The sequence below is a fragment of the Diachasma alloeum genome, unplaced genomic scaffold (genome assembly GCF_001412515.2).
Source record: "Diachasma alloeum isolate Michigan unplaced genomic scaffold, Dall2.0 Dall_scaffold_00294, whole genome shotgun sequence".
NCBI lineage: Eukaryota > Metazoa > Arthropoda > Insecta > Hymenoptera > Braconidae > Diachasma > Diachasma alloeum.
Genome location: NW_021680433.1, coordinates 925,748 through 945,070, shown reverse-complemented (window position 1 = coordinate 945,070; position 19,323 = coordinate 925,748). Strand labels below are relative to the sequence as shown.

At 42.6% G+C, this 19,323-nt stretch overlaps 1 protein-coding gene across 1 annotated transcript in view; it reads left to right on the top strand.

The window, feature by feature from the left end:
* Positions 1-4,440: 4,440 nt before the first annotated feature.
* Positions 4,441-19,323, top strand: part of LOC107039123 — a 35,733-nt gene continuing 20,850 nt past the window's right edge. The window contains 3 exon segments of the mRNA XM_029126183.1: positions 4,441-4,517; positions 16,137-16,387; positions 16,824-18,144. Of these exon segments, the coding sequence (XP_028982016.1) occupies positions 16,139-16,387; positions 16,824-18,144 (1,570 nt within the window). The 5' untranslated portion in view covers positions 4,441-4,517; positions 16,137-16,138.

Genomic DNA, 19,323 nt, shown 5'->3' with positions numbered 1-19,323 from the left:
TTCGAAGGGTAATACATTATTATTATTATTCGAATTCATCATCATAATTGTCTGATAAAAAATCCTGATGTATTACCCTTCGAAAAATTCAGGAAAATGAATTTGAAAAGTAAAAAATTTTATTGGGAATAAAAATTTCGGGGGGAAAATTTTATTGGGACTCTTTATTATTATTATTATTATTATTATTATTATTATTATTATTAAAATTATTATTATTAAGTAATAGATTAGGGCCTCAGTGAGTAGCTCAATTGGTAAGAGACGAGTTTACAATGCGAGAGGACTTGGGTTCAATACCTGAAAATAACACATGGTAATTCCAGAAATTTTTTAAAAAGAAATTAAAATCAATTTTTCATCCTCCAACTGCGTTTATTTTCCCTAATAAAAGGATTAAACAACCCCGTAAAAGTATTATAATGATTATTCATGAATATTCCACCCATATCGATCAAAAAATCTAAAATACTTTGATCCACTCAACAAAGCCACAAAATCGCCATGAAATATCAAGTATCTCCTTTCCAGAAAATCGGATTATAACCGCCAATCCAGTGAAGAAAAACCCGAGTCATGCGGGCGCCTAAGCACATTGCACTCGATATTGTGAATAATAAATATCCCATTGGCTGGACTGTGCAGCCTCCAGCCCGCAAACACCGGCTCTACCCCACTCTAGCCTCGTATATCGGTATATACGGGGGTGCCGGAGACACACGTACGGCGAAAGATTCCGGTATAAGCAGCTGTCCCGCATGGAGTAAAGGTACCCATGTCCCTAGAAACGATCCCGAAAAGAGAGCCGTGTTGTTCTCTCCTCGTCCCCAATAAATTCTTTTTTTGTCCCGTAAAAACTCCAAGTAAGAAAAACATTTGCAAAGCCATAGTCATAGATTATCAAGGTCAATAGGTGAAAATTTTCGCAATGTGTTGGAGCGAACGAAAATAGAGGTATTTTCTATTTCTATAATTCCTCGAAATGTTTACATAGCGATAGAGTAAACAAGTGTTCAAGGATAATGGGCCTCGTTGACCCCCAACAAACCGAGGGGTCAAACCTCTGAGAAAGTCACACATACGACATTAAAAGATTAAAATTTCTTCAAATTTCATCTGTTTGGTACGCCCTCAGTTTCACACGCAGCGGTCCACAAAAATGAATAAGTCCTCCCGAGAAATAATACTGAAAAATTGTGTCCAACTGAAATAAATGAACTCGAGACTACCAGAGGGGCCGACAATTTCCTAAAAATTCAAAAAATTCGTGAAATTCGTTTTACTTCACCCCTGGCGAAATCTTGAGAAATCGAGTCGATTTGTAACCCAAAAAATCCGCCCTGAATATCAATCCAAAAGGGACTCCTGATCCCCTTGACGCACACACAGGCCCAAAAAACATAAAAAAAAGATCATTTTTTCCGTCTTTTCAAGGAGGAATGAGAATTAATCAAACGCACCCTTAGAACTGATTTCGGGGTGACTCTGGTTGTGTACATGGTCTAGTAACATTCCGCACGTGGCCCGTATTCTGACACATAATAAATCGTCTCTGACGGATTCGTTCGGACGTCCTACCCCAATAGACCAAATAGTGGGAATAGGTGGGGTGCATCGACGTTTAGACATTTTCGGTAAAAAAAAAATTTCCAAAACCCATCGGAATGGTGTTGAAGAGACACAGGAGGTGAGGAGAAAAATAAAGGCGGAGTTGGAACACAGCGGAATGAGAGGGTGAAACGCCCCATTGTATGCATAAAAGAGAGCGTCACTAAACGCAGAAACAAAAAAAAATATTCAAAGTGTGCGACAAAAACGCGAGAATTGTTCCCGTTTTGAAAGCACGTAGTTTGTTTTAAATCCCCAACGATAATTAACGGACATTCACCCGACGACGATTACCCCCATGTGTCACAGAGTACAAGTACAGATGAATAGAACTCGATCAATTCCCTACAAATTCTTCTAGAATTATCAATGATCTAACAAACGAGACCTCAAACCGGAGAAAACCCATCTGTCATGGGTTTTCTCAAAGGAAAATCGGATTTCGAATGCCCGGAGGATGTGAAATGGGGCGAAATTTATCTGTCAAGGGTCTCCAGTCGTGTCCCCAAGGAGTCACCGACTCCTTGAGGCCCCGGACTCCCCCACCCGCTGGGTAATTGGACCGCTTGAGTGCCCCCACTCCTTCGCGCGAGGCCCCCGAGGCACGCGCGCATCTTACCCCCACCCCACCGTGCGGTCCGCTCGTGCGTGGGTGCCGGCCTCCGATCATTTGTCCCGTCTATTCACCGTAGCACCCCCTCACTCTCATGCATGAATGCCATTCGGAGGAGAAAAAATTGGTACTGCTTTGAATGGTGAGATTAGACCGCCTTTTTCCAACGTTAAACGGCTGTGAGATTGTAGAAATGTGAAAGGTGATGGTAGTTTTGTCCTTTTGGGACTCATGCGCGCTTTCATGGGCTCTTCGGAAGGACAATTCGCACACTTCCGGCCCACGGACGTCACCATTCGTCGGGAGATTTTTTTCTCTCGGGTCTTTGACTCTGTCAAGCGTGCATGTACACCAGCGCACTCTCAAGCGCGAATTTATGGGTTAATAATGGGGTCTATTCAGGGGAGGAGTATAACCTCAAAAATCACACTCGAGTGGATAAATGCTGGTTTTCTTGGGACGATGGTTTCACGCTAGTATGACTCTTGAGAAAGGATAATTGTTTTGTTTATGAACAATTGAGATCGTGTATTCTGCTTTATTCAGGTGCAGGGGCTTTTCGGAATGAGTATTTGAACTTGATAAAGGGTGCATGTCCAATTAAGTTGATTTAGGACTGTTGGTCAAAAAAAGAAAGGACGAAATTTGCCTAGAAAAATAAATATTTGGTGCGGAAAAATATTCGGCATTTGGAAAATATGAAATATTGATGTTTTCCCTCTGCACCTTTTGCTCGTTCATCCCTAAAAAATGAATGGCAAATATCGGGCGAAGAAAAATTGACTCGATTACCATCTCAGCTGTTTATGAAAAAGGTTAGCGTGCGGGGGTGCCATTGACACGTAAAAAATCATCGCAATCCCTCTGATCCCCATACCTGACTGCTTTTTTTAAAGAAATCGGTACCTGGAAATCGACCCGGCGTTATTTTTTTTTTCTATACCTACCGAATTTTCTCCGGTGGTGACAGCACCCAAGATCGATTATTCCGTGGAAGGTCGACCGGCTTTTGCTCCACATAAATCTCGACCTCTTGAAAATACTCTTGACAGTTTATTAAAAAAAATTTGGTACTCCACGGTTTTTATGGGTCTAATCAGCGGTTGTAATCTCTCAACCCTTTCACACCTTTTGGGGGAAGTGTTGCGCATTGTGTCGTCGGGACATTTATCACTGGGGTAATTAGCATCTACTTGAGTGGATATTGAAACTATCATGATTGTTATAATGTATATTTTGTTAATTAGACAATAGTTGTTTTTTTTATCAGTTTAACCCCGTCATTAGGTTATTTACATTCATGATTATATACATTTAAGCAGAGAATTACAAAATTTCGTACTGTACAGGGTTTTCAAATCCGAATTTGGTTTTTGTGTATGAATTCGCGAATAATTTTCAAATACTCCACTTTCATCTCAGCCAAAGAATGTGGTTGTGGTGTAATCTGGGAGCCTTTTTAATGGAGTTATTCATAATTAATTAAGCATGCGCTGTATTTATTATCAAAAAAAAAAATCCGTCAACGATTTTTTTTGCAATAAAAAAATGAAAAATTATTTGTTGAATTGATTTCTTTCAAAATTTGTGCTGTAACAATTTTCTCATTTTCAAAAAGCTTTGTCAAAAAAAATTGCGAATTAAAAAAAAAACTTTTGTAAAAAAAATCTTTTTAAAATTTTGTTCAAAACACTCAAAGGTTAAATAGACATATGTACCCTGGCCATTATTTACCCAAAACCTCAACGTCAAGAATTGCACTATCACGTCATCATATTGTTCCAACAAATAAAGAAAAAAAAAGTCCCGAGTCACCCACTAGACTATCAAGAGTCTCTCATCAAAACTCCGGATCATTTTTATTGCATAAAAAAAAGGAGGGGGATCGGTATTGGAGTGGCCGTAGTGGTCAGGTCGGTTTCCACCCGGTGGAATTTACCGCGGTGGGGGTAGGTGAGACTAGCCGGTCCCGATGAGAAAGCCCCCTACCCTCCCGAGGCTACATAAGGCCCCTGGGCTCGCCCCACCACCGTCAGTGGTGCAACAGACGTTGTCGCGCACGGTTGTGCTGACACATAACATACGGCACACCACGCCGCCATGCCGTCAATCTAGTCCACACGCGGTTGTTTAGAAATAATTTGTTTTCGGAATTAAAAAAAAAAAACGATAAATAACCATTTCGCGGAGGAAAATAAAAACAAAATTGTGATTGTGGATAAATTGGAACTGTTTGTGGTGATATTTTGGAGCGGAAACTCTGGATGTACCTTCGAATATTTTGGAAATATATTGAGTAAGTTGACCATTAATTAATTAATTTTTTTAATAAAAAAATTTCTTCCGCTCCAAGTTTTCATTTTCTCCCGCGAATGATCGAATGGGTTTATAATTTGCTGAATTAATCGATAAACTAAGTAGTTGATCAGAGATTTTGGGGCTGAAAATTTTTGTCATTTCGCGAATCATTTTTTCGAATAGTAAAAATCTTGAAAATAATCGTTGCGATTTAAAAAATCCTCCAACGGTTGAACGAGATACATATCCCACCACATGGTACATACGTATTATCGCGAAGGGCACTCGACATTAATGGCCCCCGTTTCATACCCCAAAAAGCGTTTCTGTACCTGTACGTTAGCGCCTATCACGCATGGTTGAGAGGGGTTACCGGACTTTTAAACCATAGATCTTGTTTCTTTTTATCCATGATGCGTATAACATTCCGTGGTACTTTTTATGTGCAACGTGTATGCTAATCGCGTCGCCATCTAGATCTTGGGAATTGAATAGAGAACAATGGGAGTCCCTCAACCCTAGGGAATTTTTGCCTCTCGCCTTGAATATCGTCATATTAATTTTTATTACCATCACAATAGTCCCGATGGATGGAATCTAATCAGAAGAATAATTCACTTCGAATTTGAATTTTTCCAAAAATTCCACGCCAAGAATTTCTCAGAAATCGCTTGTGTATTGTTAAACAAACAGAAAATTGCGCGTTGTTACGAGAATAAAAGAGAATTGTCATTTGATCAACCCGCGAATGCGTCGCACGTGCCCCAAAAAAAAACCCGAAGAAAGAGATTGCGACCCTCATCGATGTCTCCCGAAACTCCAACGACATTTCGCCCCGCGTCTCCAGACGAGGGATCGAAAAAAAACAAAGGAACACCCGGGGGAATGGGCGCTGGCTATCCTGACGAGAAAGAAAAACAAGTGTTCCTCACTGTGTCCACTCCAAGGGCCCCTCGAGGACCCAAAAAAAAAAAACATCTGTATCCGATAAGAATTCATCAACCTGACGTTCGACCCTCCCCGAAAATCCCAACGAACCTTTCCCTCCAATTTACCTAGAATTTCCATAACTTCGAATTTAAAATGTTCACCCCCCCCCCCCCCCGGAGAGATTGAGGTTTAGGATGATGAGGATTAATCAATCACTAACGTGTCTCGTTAAAATACTCAATTATGAATTTATTTATTATCGCATAAAGTAAAAGAGCACAAGAATCGGTGAGCAATCGGCGATTGCTCCTTCGCGCACACACACACACACATACGCACGCATGCGTGTGTAGCTACATATCACACACACACACACACACACACACACACACACACACACGCATGTGCTACATATACTTCCAAGAGAATTAGAATTTAGAGAGAAAAATTCCGCACCGCGCAGCCGGGATTCGAACCCGGGTCTCCCAGTTACGCGCCGGGCACTCTTCCGACTAAGCTACCGGAAACTACGGAAATTCACTCTCCAAATTCGCCTCACACACCACCTAACCTCCTTTAGGCATTAAATAATTCAAAGAGAATTAGAATTTAGTGAGAAAAAATCCCGCACCGCGCAGCCGGGATTCGAACCCGGGTCTCCCAGTTACGCGCCGGGCACTCTTCCGACTAAGCTACCGGGAACTACGGAAACTCACTTTCCAAATTCGCCTCACACACCACCTAACCTCCTTTAGGCATTCAATAATTCTAAGAGAATTAGAATTTAGAGAGAAAAAATCCCGCACACACACATACACACGCACGCATGTGCTACATAGTGTGTGTGTGTGTGTGATGTAGCAGTCGCTACGCCCCCTCCGGGGAAGGTCCTCGAAACCTCTTAAGACACCCCGAAGAAATTTCCACCCCTCGAAAGAGCCTAACCCCCAAGAAAAAAGTTAAAAAGATGATGTAAATGACGCATGCGCGAGTTACATCTGCCTCGGAGGAAAAAGTCTAACCTAAAAAGAATCAGAAAACTAGATAAAGGACTTAGTCCCTGTACGAGCCGTGAAGACCTATACAAACGCATTTTAGGGACCCCCATTTTTCATACACCTCTGGTATTCTTATGATCCTTACTACACACATCCTCGCAACTACCTTTCTAACGCGGTGAAAAGAAAGGAAAAAAAATCGGAAGTCAACCCCTCCCCAACGCGTCCAGCTCTGGCCACCGTCCGGTCCTTTAAATGATTATCCAGTACTGCTTCGCTGTTGGATACTGGCCCTGGTCATATTGTCCCAAGGTCTTACTTTTTTCCATCTCTCCCTCTAACATTGACTCTCTCTTTAACATTCACAGAACCTGCCCGGGTTACGTCGAAGTGAACCAGAGCGAAAGAAAGAGGTTTTCGGGAGAAAGAATGAGATGAAAAAAAAAGTGAGACGGGGGAATAAAGAGGCTAATGCATATGCATAGTACCTTTAAAAAAATTTTGAGAAAAGGAGCCATGTGTACCCCCGATATACAACACGCGACTGGTTTTTCGGCTGTTCTGGATATGCAAAACTAGACCTAACCTCTTTTTATTCCCTCATCACGCTGTTTCACTCTACTTTTTTAAAAGGAACCTTGCCTTTTTATTCCTTCGTTCCTTCTTTTTTGGTCTCGATCATGGGAACGCTTAGGACATTGAGGCAGGTGGTGGCCCAAATGTCTGTAAGTCGTCTTCGAACTTAATCCGACAGTCGTTTCCCCCATGGGCTTTTCGAGATTGGACGGAGAGGGGCTTGAAGAGGAATCTGGTGTCCAGGGGAATTGCGGAAAAGTTTGAAGTTGTAGGTATCTGGGATCTGTGGAGGACTGGAGGATGGAGATGTATGAAATGATTATTTTGGTAATAGATTGATCGAAGAGGAGTTGATGCTTTTAAATTAGCTACAGGCAATTGAGCACTGGAAGATTGAGAGATGAGGGGATAGTGTATTGTGGTGATTCCGTGACGGACGATATTAGGATTCATTTCAAGGGAGATGGGTTGTGAAGGGGCGAGGCGATTTCTACGTCTTAATGATTGTGGATGAAATGTTGGATGGTCATCATTCAGAATTTTGGCGGCTGCTAGAGGGGACTTGGATGGTTTTTCCCGAAATCACTTGCTGTTGAAAGGAGGACATGATCGAAGGGCTGATTTCTTTTTAGGCAAAAGAGTTTTACGAAAAGAATGCTTCTAGTGAGCTGGAGATAGTTCTGTTAAGTTGCTTGCTGAAAGATGTCATTATAGAAAGGATTGGGCGCGGAAAATGAAGAAGGAATGCTTCCGCAATTCAATTTCTGGGAAGTAATCTTTGTACCCTGTAATCTTGGGCAAGCAATCTTGCTAAAAAATTTTCTTTGATCCCTAATCTTTCACGTTTTTTCGATTCCTTCCTGAAAGCTACCAATTCGGAAGGATTGTTTGTCGAAAATAGAGTCTTGGTAAATGGATTCCTGCAAGCAAGCGAGATCCTGTTGAAGCAGTTTTTTGCTGAAATCACTTGCTATTGAAAGGAGGACATGATTGAAGGGCAGATTGTTTGTCAGGATGACAAGATTTCCTTTTCGGTGAGCAAGTTTTATGAAAAGGATGGTACTAGTGAAGTGAAACTAGTTCTCTTAATTTGCTTGCTGAAAGGATTGGTGCCGAAAATGAAGGGTTGTTGGAGGAAGTCTTCGGCAATTCGATTTTTGCAAGCAATCTTGGTCAAATTTCTTCTTTCGTTAGCCATCTTTCCCATCTTCTAGATTGCTTGCTAACAGCTATCAATTCGGAAGTATTGCTTTTCAAAAATCGTATATTGGTGAAGCTTACGTCTTTGAAGCAATCTACCCAAGCCCAATTTCCTGATAATCAACCTTCACAGCCTTATTTTTTGTTATCAATTTGGCCAAAATGATGTTGTTTGTGAGCAATTATTCCCAAGCGGCATGCATGGTAAGCAATCCTCGCGAAATTTCTGGTTAGCAACTCTCCTTTCCCAAGCAATCCTCCCAAAAACCTCATCATCATTCCCACCATCCCCCCCTAAACATCCAAAACAAAGAGTCTCGTAGACCCCTCAACTTAAATTCGCGAATATCTGTACCCGAAATAAAAGCCTTTTCGCGATGGGTTTATTCCTCCCGACAAGCGTACACCCAGTGTTGGTGATTTTTTTTCGGGGCTCCCCGCTGTGTTTGGCACACTCAGACCCCCGAAAAAAGGGATCAGGTATGGAGAATGAAGTGAGACAGAGTGAAATTCCGGCTCACCTGCCCTCCCCAACCCCTCGATTATGCCTCCAAGGAACCCTGTGATTCCAACACGCGGATTCAATCCCCCCCTCTCGCCCCCTTTTTTCCTTGTACCTCTCCTCCATCTAAACGAGACCAGATTCATCACAAAATCTCTCTTTATACCTCGTACACTTATTCTTTTCTCCATTCTATCCTCTCTTTTATTCGCGGTGTCTTCTTCTGACCCCCCCGAGCATCGAAGAAATATCAACCGTCGCTCCATTTACGTTATATACCTGAGCTCTTATCCTTTGTTTTGGTTTTGAGGAGAAGGAGGGACTATTATTAGAGGCTGAGCTCTGGTTTATCCATTAGTTACATCATCGTCATCAGATGAGTAGACTGTCTCATTAGAGCACCGAGGGCTCTTCACAGTAGCCTTTTTTGCTTGGAGATGACAATGAGGGAGACAGTGTTACTCAGCTTCTCATCTTTTTTCACTTCTACTCTTACTTTCGTTCTCTTTTGTCGTATCATTCACAATCTGCTGCTTCGAAATGGTCTTTTTGGTCTTAAGTTTTCACCTGACGGCTGACAATCTTCACTCCTCACAATAGCAAAGCTTTTTCGTTAGTTTTGGGAAAAGGAGATTGTTTCCGTCGTTAATCATCTTGTGAATTATACATGACATCTAGTTTCATTTTGGAAAATAGTTGAAAAATGATGATCATCTAGGTAAACTTTTTCTCATCGACGCAGCGAGTGCCCTTCAAAGTACCCTTTCTTCTTAGAGATAACAACGAGAAAGACCAAATTCCTCAGCTTCCCACAATCTTTGTTCACTCTCACTTTTACTTTTGTTCTCTTCAGTCTCGTCATCTACAATCTGCTGTCTTGAAATGTCCTCTTACTTCCTCAGTTTTCCCTTGACGGGTGACAATTTTCACTCCTCACACTTGTCAAAGTTTTGCTTTAGTTTTGGGAAAAGGAGATTGTTTTTGTTGTACATCATCTTTTAAACTATACATGGCATCTAGTTTCATTTTGGTAAATAGCTGAAGAATAATGGTCATCATCTAGGTACTCTTTCTCATTGAAATAGCGAGTGCTCTTCACAGTAGCCTTTCTTCTAGGAGATAACAACGAGAAAGACAATTCCTCAGCTTTCCATAATCTTTGTTCACTCTCACTTTTACTTTCGTTCTCTTCAGTCTCGTTATCAAGAATCTGTCTTGAAATGCTGTCTTGAAATGTCCTCTTACTTCTTCAGTTTTCCCTTGACGGGTGACAATTTTCACTCCTCACACTTGTCAAAGTTTTGCTTTAGTTTTTGGAAAAGGCGATTGGTTCCGTTGTAAATCATCTTTTAAACTATACATGGCATTTAGTTTCATTTTGGTAAATAGCTGAAGAATAATGGTCATCATCTAGATACTCTTTCTCATTGAAATAGCGGGTACTCTTCACAGTAGCCTTTCTTCTAGGAGATAACAACGAGAAAGACCAAATTCCTCAGCTTCGCACAATCTTTGTTCACTGTCACTTTTACTTTCGTTCTCTTCAGTCTCGTTATCAAGAATCTGCTGTCTTGAAATATCCACTTACTTCTTCAGTTTTCACTTAACAGGTGACACCGTTCACTCCTCGCCCAAGCAAAACTCCTTCCAGCGAAGGAAATTGTTTTCGTCGATAATGATCTTGCAGTTCATTACGACCTTCTGGATGACACTAATGTCTCAAATAACAAAACCTGTGAGAACCTTTCTTGATAAATCGTCAACTTCCCAAAACCGAAGAGCATCCGTGACCTGTCCCACATGGATGCCGTGCGGATAATGACAGTTGATGAATTAGCAGGAGTAGCTGTCCCCAAGCTGTCACCAACTGCCGTCATATTTCCTGCTTCTCAAGAATTTTTCCTCCTTCTTTTTTGTCCTCTTCCCAGCGGTTTCTTTCGTAATTTTCGGTGGAATCAATCGCGATTACAATCTGTAATATTTCAGGTTCTATCTTATGGGCTGAACCCTGTAATTTTGCGGTGGATACCCTTGACCTGGGTTCAGACCACACCATTGGTTAGTCGAGAATATAAAGATGATAGAGGTTGAAAAAAAGGGATAATAAAAAGAAGAATGAGAGGGCTATAACGGTCGTTCTCGTGTGTTTTATTCTCTTCGCCTCTTTTAATGTTTCGTGGTGGCTTCTTTTTCGCGATTCTCCCGTTGGTAAAGGACCGACCGGAACCTCAACACGTGAAAGGTAGACAGAAATAGTGAAAAAGAAATACAGTACAATAAAAGCATTGTTCAGGGGGGTGAAACGAAAAAAAGAATGAGATGAAGACGAGGAGGGGGGATTTTTATAGCCCCCTAGATTTATAATTGTTCGTTACTCGACCTCTTCTTCTACCATTCAGAAAAAATATTATTTCTCTCTACGGTTTTGTCGATGTGAATGTGTCTCGCTGAAAACCTGTCGCTGTTATACATATTTACCTGTTTTGGGTCTACTGTGAGTGGTGGTATGTGTGTGAGGGAAAAATATGATATACGTATCGAATGACAATGGGAACTAAATCAGCTACACTCGAGATATAAGTTTTTTCGGAGATTTTGGGGGAATTTTTTGATGGGTTGTGGCAACGTTTTTCGCTGGTAAGTGATACTGGCGGTGGAGTGAGAAACATTGCAACAACTTTTCTTATTTGAGAATACATTTTTTTCCGGAAACACTTCTTTCCAATTTTTCATTGATGTTATCGTTCGTAAAAAATGCATGCAATATCTCGAATCGAAAATGAGAGCTCGAACTTGGCGGATATCTCGAACGAGTGGAGAAAGTGAGGCGGTTTTCATGAGCATAATCGTCTCGCGTCGAATTTTCATGAAGCCCGCCTAACAAACAAAAGAGAATTGAATACCATTCTATGAAACATGAATAAACGAATCATAACTGTCCAAATCATTTAGGTCAAAGGAAAATAGAATAATTCTACTTTCTTAATATTGCGTTAACTAAGGTTTTCTTCGAACAAAGTTGATTAGAATTAATAGCTAGAATTATGAGATTATCTCACATTGTTGACATTAAGGACAGGAGAGTCTGAATGCAATATAGTGAAAATGATGATCGATTTTTCCACTTTGAACAACAATTGATTGAAAGAAGGAATTTTCACCTTGGGAACGAATTTTCAAAATCAAAATTTCATCTAAAATCCATTTCGTAGCAATAAAAAAATATTCCCAGAAATTACACAAAATTCTAATTTGTTTATAACTGTTAATGAAGCCAAAATATTTGGAAAAATTCTCACGCAATGAATTCATAACAGTTGTCGCACTTCAAAACCAGAATATCTTATTCTTCCGCCCAAATTATTCCATCCCAAACTTCTGTCGCGAGAACTTCCAACCGATTTTTCCCAACGATCTTTCACCCTATCCTCCCCCCCCCCATTATTTTAATTACCCCCAAATGTCGAATGTTAGTTCACAAAAAATACTGCAGAGACACATATAACCATGACCGTTAGACAAACCCGCGATAACGATCGCATGTTAACCCAAAACAAAAGACCTATCAAAAATGCAGGAGAAAATGTACGCGTGAACACAGGTGTTCCCCCACGGTGTGATGCCCCCGGGGGTATGTCCGAGCCCCCCGGGGGTCCGTTCACTCGTGACGCGATTCATCGTCGCAATTATGCAAATTGTTGCTATTAAGGTACAATATCCATAAAGTTGCACTTGAGAACAGACCAAGAAGGCAGCCCCCCGGAGGGAATAATTTTTATTTGGGAATGTCGTGCCCTACGAGTGACTATTTACCTTAAGACAACCTGTCGCCAATTGTCCGTACGCTATCGTCTCATTCCAACCGCGATAACAGCGCCACATGGGGCGAAAAAGGGGGGTCTTCTACGAGAGATTAATGACGTAAGCATTTTCCAAGTCTCCCCCCTCAACACCAAACCCAACCCTCTGAGCAATCCAACCCCTCCGCCTTGATCCCCCGCCAAGAAACCTAATAATTAAAACTCTAAATTGACAACGAAACCGATAATTTCCCGCGATAACCTAAGGTCTCCGCAGGATCATTGCTCCGCGTCGGGAGCTGCGGCACGCGCTGCGTTCCCCGAGCCCAAAAAACTAAGAGTACTTCCGACGGAAGTTGAAGGCGTTTCCCCCCCAAAGATACGAATAATTAAGATGAACCGAGATACGCAGAAGTCCTCTCGGCACTTTGAGAGATGCTCTTGAGGAGCAGAACAGAACGAGAAGACAACCCCCCCGAAAGAAATAATCTTCATTCAAGAATATCGTACCCTACGAATGACCATTCGTCTCAAGACAACCTGTCGCCAATTGTCCGTACGCTATCGTCTCATTCCAACCGCGATAACAGCGCCACATGGGGCGAAAAAGGGGGGTCTTCTACGAGAGATTAATGACGTAAGCATTTTCCAAGTCTCCCCCCTCAACACCAAACCCAACCCTCTGAGCAATCCAACCCCTCCGCCTTGATCCCCCGCCAAGAAACCTAATAATTAAAACCCTAAAATGACAATGAAACCGATAATTTCCCGCGATAACCTAATGTCTCCGCAGGATCATTGTTCCGCATCGGGAGCTGCAGCACGCGCTGCGTCCCCCGAGCCCAAAAAACTAAGAGTACTTCCGACGGAAGTTGAAGGCGTTTCCCCCCCAAAGATACGAATAATCAAGATAAACCGAGAAACGCCAGAAGTCCTCATCCCGGCTTTTCTCATTTCCCTCAACATCGGCGCGCGCAGCCAGATGGCGCGCACCGCAAAAATTAGAAGGCCATATGGGCAGGTGCCCCGGCCTACACACTCCACAAAACTCTTCCAGACCCCTTTTTTCACAATCCATGTGTCGCTCCACCACTCACACACCTCCATATCCACCAGTGAAATCGATACACACCCATATGCACTCGTGTAAACGACCGTAAACGGGCAACTTTCCGTCATTTGTGTGTCATAACCTCTCCAACACACTTGTACAGTCGAAAAAAAATTGAAGAAAAGAGGGGGGGGGCGATCGCGCGTGCGCCAATGGCAGCTACTATGCAAATGAATGGATTTTTGCGCATTCTAACCCCCTACTACTGTCCCCCACTCCAATTTTTAAGGAACAATAAGGCACAGCGTTCTCTTTCTGACGCAGTGTGCACCCCCCTTCGAGAGGAACCGTTAAAAGTTAAAACCTGCTGGCCTCTCTTTTTTAAGGTCCCCGGGGTTTTTTCGCATGGGAATGCAATTCCACGAGGGGCGAGGGGGGCAGGGGGCAAAATAGTCATGAGAATTTTTAGGGTGAAAGGTATAATTTCGGGGTACAAGGCGTCAACTGCACTTGACCAGCTGATTTTTATCAGCGGATTTCTTCAATTTTTTTGATAATGGAAGTTGGCAGGATAATTTGCAACAATGGGGCTGATCAATTGGTTGATAATGGGGTAATTGGGGTTTAACATTAATTGGTGATGATCATGTGCATGAGTATGATTATTTTTTACAGCCCTTTCACACCGCAAGGTCATGAGAATTGAATAATTCATGAATTGCGGACAAACGCGTCTGCAATTTGTTCAGGCATTAATGAATAATGACAAAAGGAAGGGTTGTTACGAGACATGAAAAAATGCATTGAAACTATTATTTGGAAAATAATGGAAATGACAGATGTATGACTGAAAATTCTCACAAATGATGAGGAATTATTTCAGTTTTTATTGTTAACGCAAATGTTCACAGCAGGTCTTTTCCGGGAACAGGTACTCCATTGTCCCAATTTCCATATCCTCAATAATTTTCACGTTACAGTGCCACAACATGGTTGTTGTGAGAAAAGCCTTTTAACAGAGCCATTATACCCCAAATGCGAAGACAGAGGGATCGTAAAAGCCTTGAGGTTTGAGGGAAAAAATAACGTGGCCTCAGGTGTACACATGTGTTTGAGGTATTTCTGTTTATCTGGCTTTCACCTGTTTTGCTGTTTCCCGTATGCTACGACAGGTGTTCGTTACCATTGTCGGGAGGTCTAGCCTCCGTGAGATACTGTTTTGAAGGCTTTGGGTACGAATTCTGTCAATTAAATGGTTCCTTAGTTTTCGGATTGTGTTGACGTTTGAGATGGGATGTTGTGGGCGCACAGAATAGTATATTTCGTAACGAGTGCAAAAAAGTGTTTTTTGGCGAGTGGGAGGTTTATATCACGAGCCGAAGGCGAGTGATATGTTCCCACGAGCTAAAAAACATTTTTTCACGTCGTCACAGCAAGTTCGATCCAAAATTCTTAGCGGAAATTGGACTTTTAGGCACGCGGAGTGTGCCGAAAAGTTCACTTTTCGTCACAGCGTGATGAAAAAATAATTCCGTTAATATACAGACAGCCAAGGTGTGCGTTACCGCGCGGATATCCTCTGCTCGGGTCTGATATGTTAGAATCGCAAGAGGGTTATGCTGGGGTAAGATAGTTATCTTACCGATTTGCTACTTTAACAATTGATTTGCTCATTTAAGGAACATGTTTAGTTAGATTAACAAATGATTTGCTATGTTAATTATCAGTAAAAATACGAAAAAAATTGATTAATTTTTTTTCCTCATTTTCATGGTCAATCCCTGTGGAAGAAACTCAGAATGCATTCATCACCGAAAACGCCAATTTCATTAACACAAATTATGTTCATTTGCCGGGGCCGGGGATCGAACGCAGGACCTTGGGATTACTAACCCTAACGCGCTAGCGACTACCCGAGTGGAAATTCTGTTCAGGTCTCGATCAGAAACTGATCAAGTTCGATCCAAAATTCTGATCAGGCATGTTACGCCTCCACCTTATGTTTTTCCACTAGGGGAGGTCATGCGGCGAAATTTTCCGTTTCTTATTAGAAGATAGGATGCTTCATTCTTGAATTTATGAATAAATGTTCAGATTCAAACAACAAATGTTTGGTTGTAATAGCAAATCAAAGGTCAACCAATCTAGGAATATTGCACCAACGAAACGACTTCGGTGGTTTTAGCGTATGATTCACAGGGATAACAAATCAATTTCAACCTTTCAATGGGGGTTGGCCGGACAAATGGTCAGTGGCTCGCGTAGCGGAGGCTCAGGTACCAGTTACAAATTTTCAATTATCTTAGCAAATCAGATCGCAGCGAGCGAGTATTTGCTAGGCTAACGAAATCATTTTTCTGCGTGATATTGCTTAAAGCTGTCGGGCTAAGCGTCGAAGGCGTCTTCCAGATGATCCCCAACATCTGCTGATCTCCAACTTGTCGAATTGAAGGGGCTTTCAATTATCCAAATCTCGAACAGGTGAAACTCCAGTTGTTTCCGGTTTCGGTAATCTGATGTCAATGGCTTAAACTTATTGGGGTGGTTTTGTTGGTTACAGAGATGCTGAAGTGGACGGTATCCAGATCGCTGTCGACCACAAGCTCAACGCCACATGGAACTTCAGCGGCCATGGACAAATCGACGCGCAGACCGTTTAGGGATCTATCGAATACACCGCCAACGGGTAGCTCTAGATCCAGAGTGGCTGGGGTACAGGATGATGGGACTGAGAGCAGTGTAAGTAGACTTGCTAATGGAAGGAGGAGACGGTGTAGGAGTCATGGGAGTGATTTGAGAGCTTATTTCAATGTGAGTAATTTATTAGTGTTATTGGGATGTGAAATATCTCGGTAATTATTGATTTTCGAGATAAATATCTAATCACATGATTTGTCGGAAATTTAGTCAGCTACAGAAAAGGTTCTACGATGTTTCCTCCTAGGAGCAATGGTTCCGGAGATATTTTCAAAAAAAAGAAAACCTGGGAAAGAGGCAGGTCAAACGAAACAGGTGTATTTGTTTACGAATAACTCGAAAACAATTGGTTCTAGCTGAAACCATCGTCAGACCTTTTTTGTAACCAACGAAATTTCCAACATTTTATGTCTATGACATTTTTCTCTAAAACCACTAACTATCGAGATATCGTCGAAGTCAGAAAACTTTTCTAGACAAATTTCACCAATCCTGCCACATCGCTATTGAACACCTACTGAAACCCATTCCTGATGAATTCTCATTGCAGGCAACAAAGCCAAACCTCCGCTCCTCAAAACGCCAATCAATATCGGAAGACCCGGCGGACTCGCCGCGAACCGAAAGCTTCTACCAAAGTACCCCCCGCGTGGACACGGACATAGGTCCCCTCACCATCATCCCCGAGAGCGTCTCAAAGCCCCAGAACATCTCGACCCTCCCCACTGACCCCTCAATCCTCCCAGTGGCCTACCAAAAGTCCTTCGCCAATAACAACGAACTCCCACAGAACGTCATGAACGAGGCGCGAGCGAACCTCCAGTCCCACGTCTCCGACTTCTTCCAGCAGATCTCCGTCGCCGGAAGTCCGGAGGACGTTATGGAAGCTAACAAAGTCCCCTTCCTCACAAAGTCAAGATTATTCTCCCGCAATCCAGAGAGCTCGTGTCATCCAAAGCTAGCGAAGATAACAAAGCTTCACACCAGACTGAAAACCCCCTACCACACGAAGGCCCAGCGGAGCCCCTTCACCGTCAAGGAGACACCTTTATCAGGGCAGCTAGCTCACCTGAAGATAGACCAAGACAAATTCGAGAATATGGACAACACAGTGACGGAAGTGCTGACGAATCAGCAAGAGAACAACCCAAAGACTGTTGCGGAGATCCTTCTGCGGGACTCAGAAGAGCGTCGAAAGGTCCTGGAAGTGTCCGATAAGAAGAGTCCCAGAAGTCCGGGGCACGTCTACGCGTCGATAATGGACGAGGGGGGTGAGGAGAAGGCTCCTCACAATGACAGTTCCGTCTCGTCGGCTAGTCAGCTCCTAGAAGACCCGTCGCCGATGTCTTGGGCGTTTCGCTCGCCGTCCAACGATTCAGACGGCGAGTTCAAGTTGAGGAGGCAACGGGGCATCAGGAGGAAACGAAAGGACCAGGGGAACGACAAGACATCTGCCTCGAAGAGGACGAAACGACAAGACAGCATCAGTCCAGGCACCAAACGAAAGATTCTAGAGCTGCAGGAGCCGATGCAAGCTGTCAACCTTCACGTCAAAAGGCTTGCTCTTGAGACGGATTTGGATTCTACCTTTGGCGAGCGGACAGTCTGCAAGACATCCTTCAGCCATAGCAAGGACGAGACGGGAAAAAACCTGTGGGAACTGGAGAGCCCCAAATCGTCACTGATGGATGACTTTCCAAGCTCAAAGAGTTCGCTTCTCCATTCGGTGACGGAAACGCCCGAGGCGCCGCTCATTGCTACGGTCAGGAGGTGTCTGAAGTACAGTCCTGATGTTGGAACACCGAGGGGGCATTCTAGGGGGTCCATTGAAATCGAGTACAATGTTATTGGAGATTATATTCATGTCAGAGGTCAGTATTTTTGGATTTTGACATGTGTTGAAGACTGAAGAACAGTAGTTTTTAGGCCAGATGATGAATAAATCGAATGATTGGACTGATCCCATTTGAGGGATAGGTGAATCTGGGGCGGAGTTGAATATTAAATGGCTCCTTTTACCCCAGTCGTTATGGAGAAACTCCAAAAGCGAATTTTGGTAGACAAAAAGGTGTTGAGTTGGATCTTAGAAACTATTGGACCGAAATGGCACTGGAATATCTCGGAAATGATTGGTTTTAGAGAAAAATGTCTAAGGACGTGATTTGCTGCGAATTTTGTCAGCTACAAAAAATGTCTTCTGATATTTTTTCCTAGAACTCATCGTACTCGAGAAATTTTTAAGGAAACAGAATCTCTCGAAAGTCCAAGTCTATCGAAATAAGCTTTCTTTCTTTGCAAATATCTCAAGAATGAGCGGTTCAAGTTCAAAACATTAAAAAACCTTTTTTATAGCTGACGAAATTCTCCACGTTTTGTATCCATGACATTTTCACCTGAAATCACTAGTTATTAAGATATTACCGAAATTAACAAAATTAACATCTTCGTCAATTCCTATCGTCTCTCTCCTGAACATAACAGTGCTCATGCAAATTTCCTGACCCATTCCGTGACTGCACGTCACGCCAAACGGGGGCACGAAAAATATTTCGATGACAACAGCTGAAAATCTAGTAGTGACAGCGCGGTAGAAATCCACCCCCCAGTGAACCATCATCGCGCAATCGCGTTAAAGCCCTCTCTCTCGTTTATCCAACCTAGAGGATGACAAAAGAGGGGTTGATACTGACTACCACGGTACCGTGTGCCAGTAACCCACAGTCCTCGTTGCCCCCAGCACTACGGTCAGTCTCACCTAAAAACACCAAAAATTCTTCCCAAAATTTGGCCCTCAAAAATCGCCAGAAAAATCCAACGCTTCAAAATCGTAAAATTCCATCAGTCATTTCGAAGTTCCAACTTTCAACTTCTCTCTTCTCCAATGTGACGAGTGACGAAAATTAAGTGCTGGTGAATTAAACTCTCGTGGTGATACGTCAAGTCACGAAACGTAAAATTCCCTCCCCCACTTAACGAGGCACAACCCCCCCGACTATAATTATGTAATTACCCTTCCAATTTCCTCGAGCCTCCACTTATTCCTCCACTTG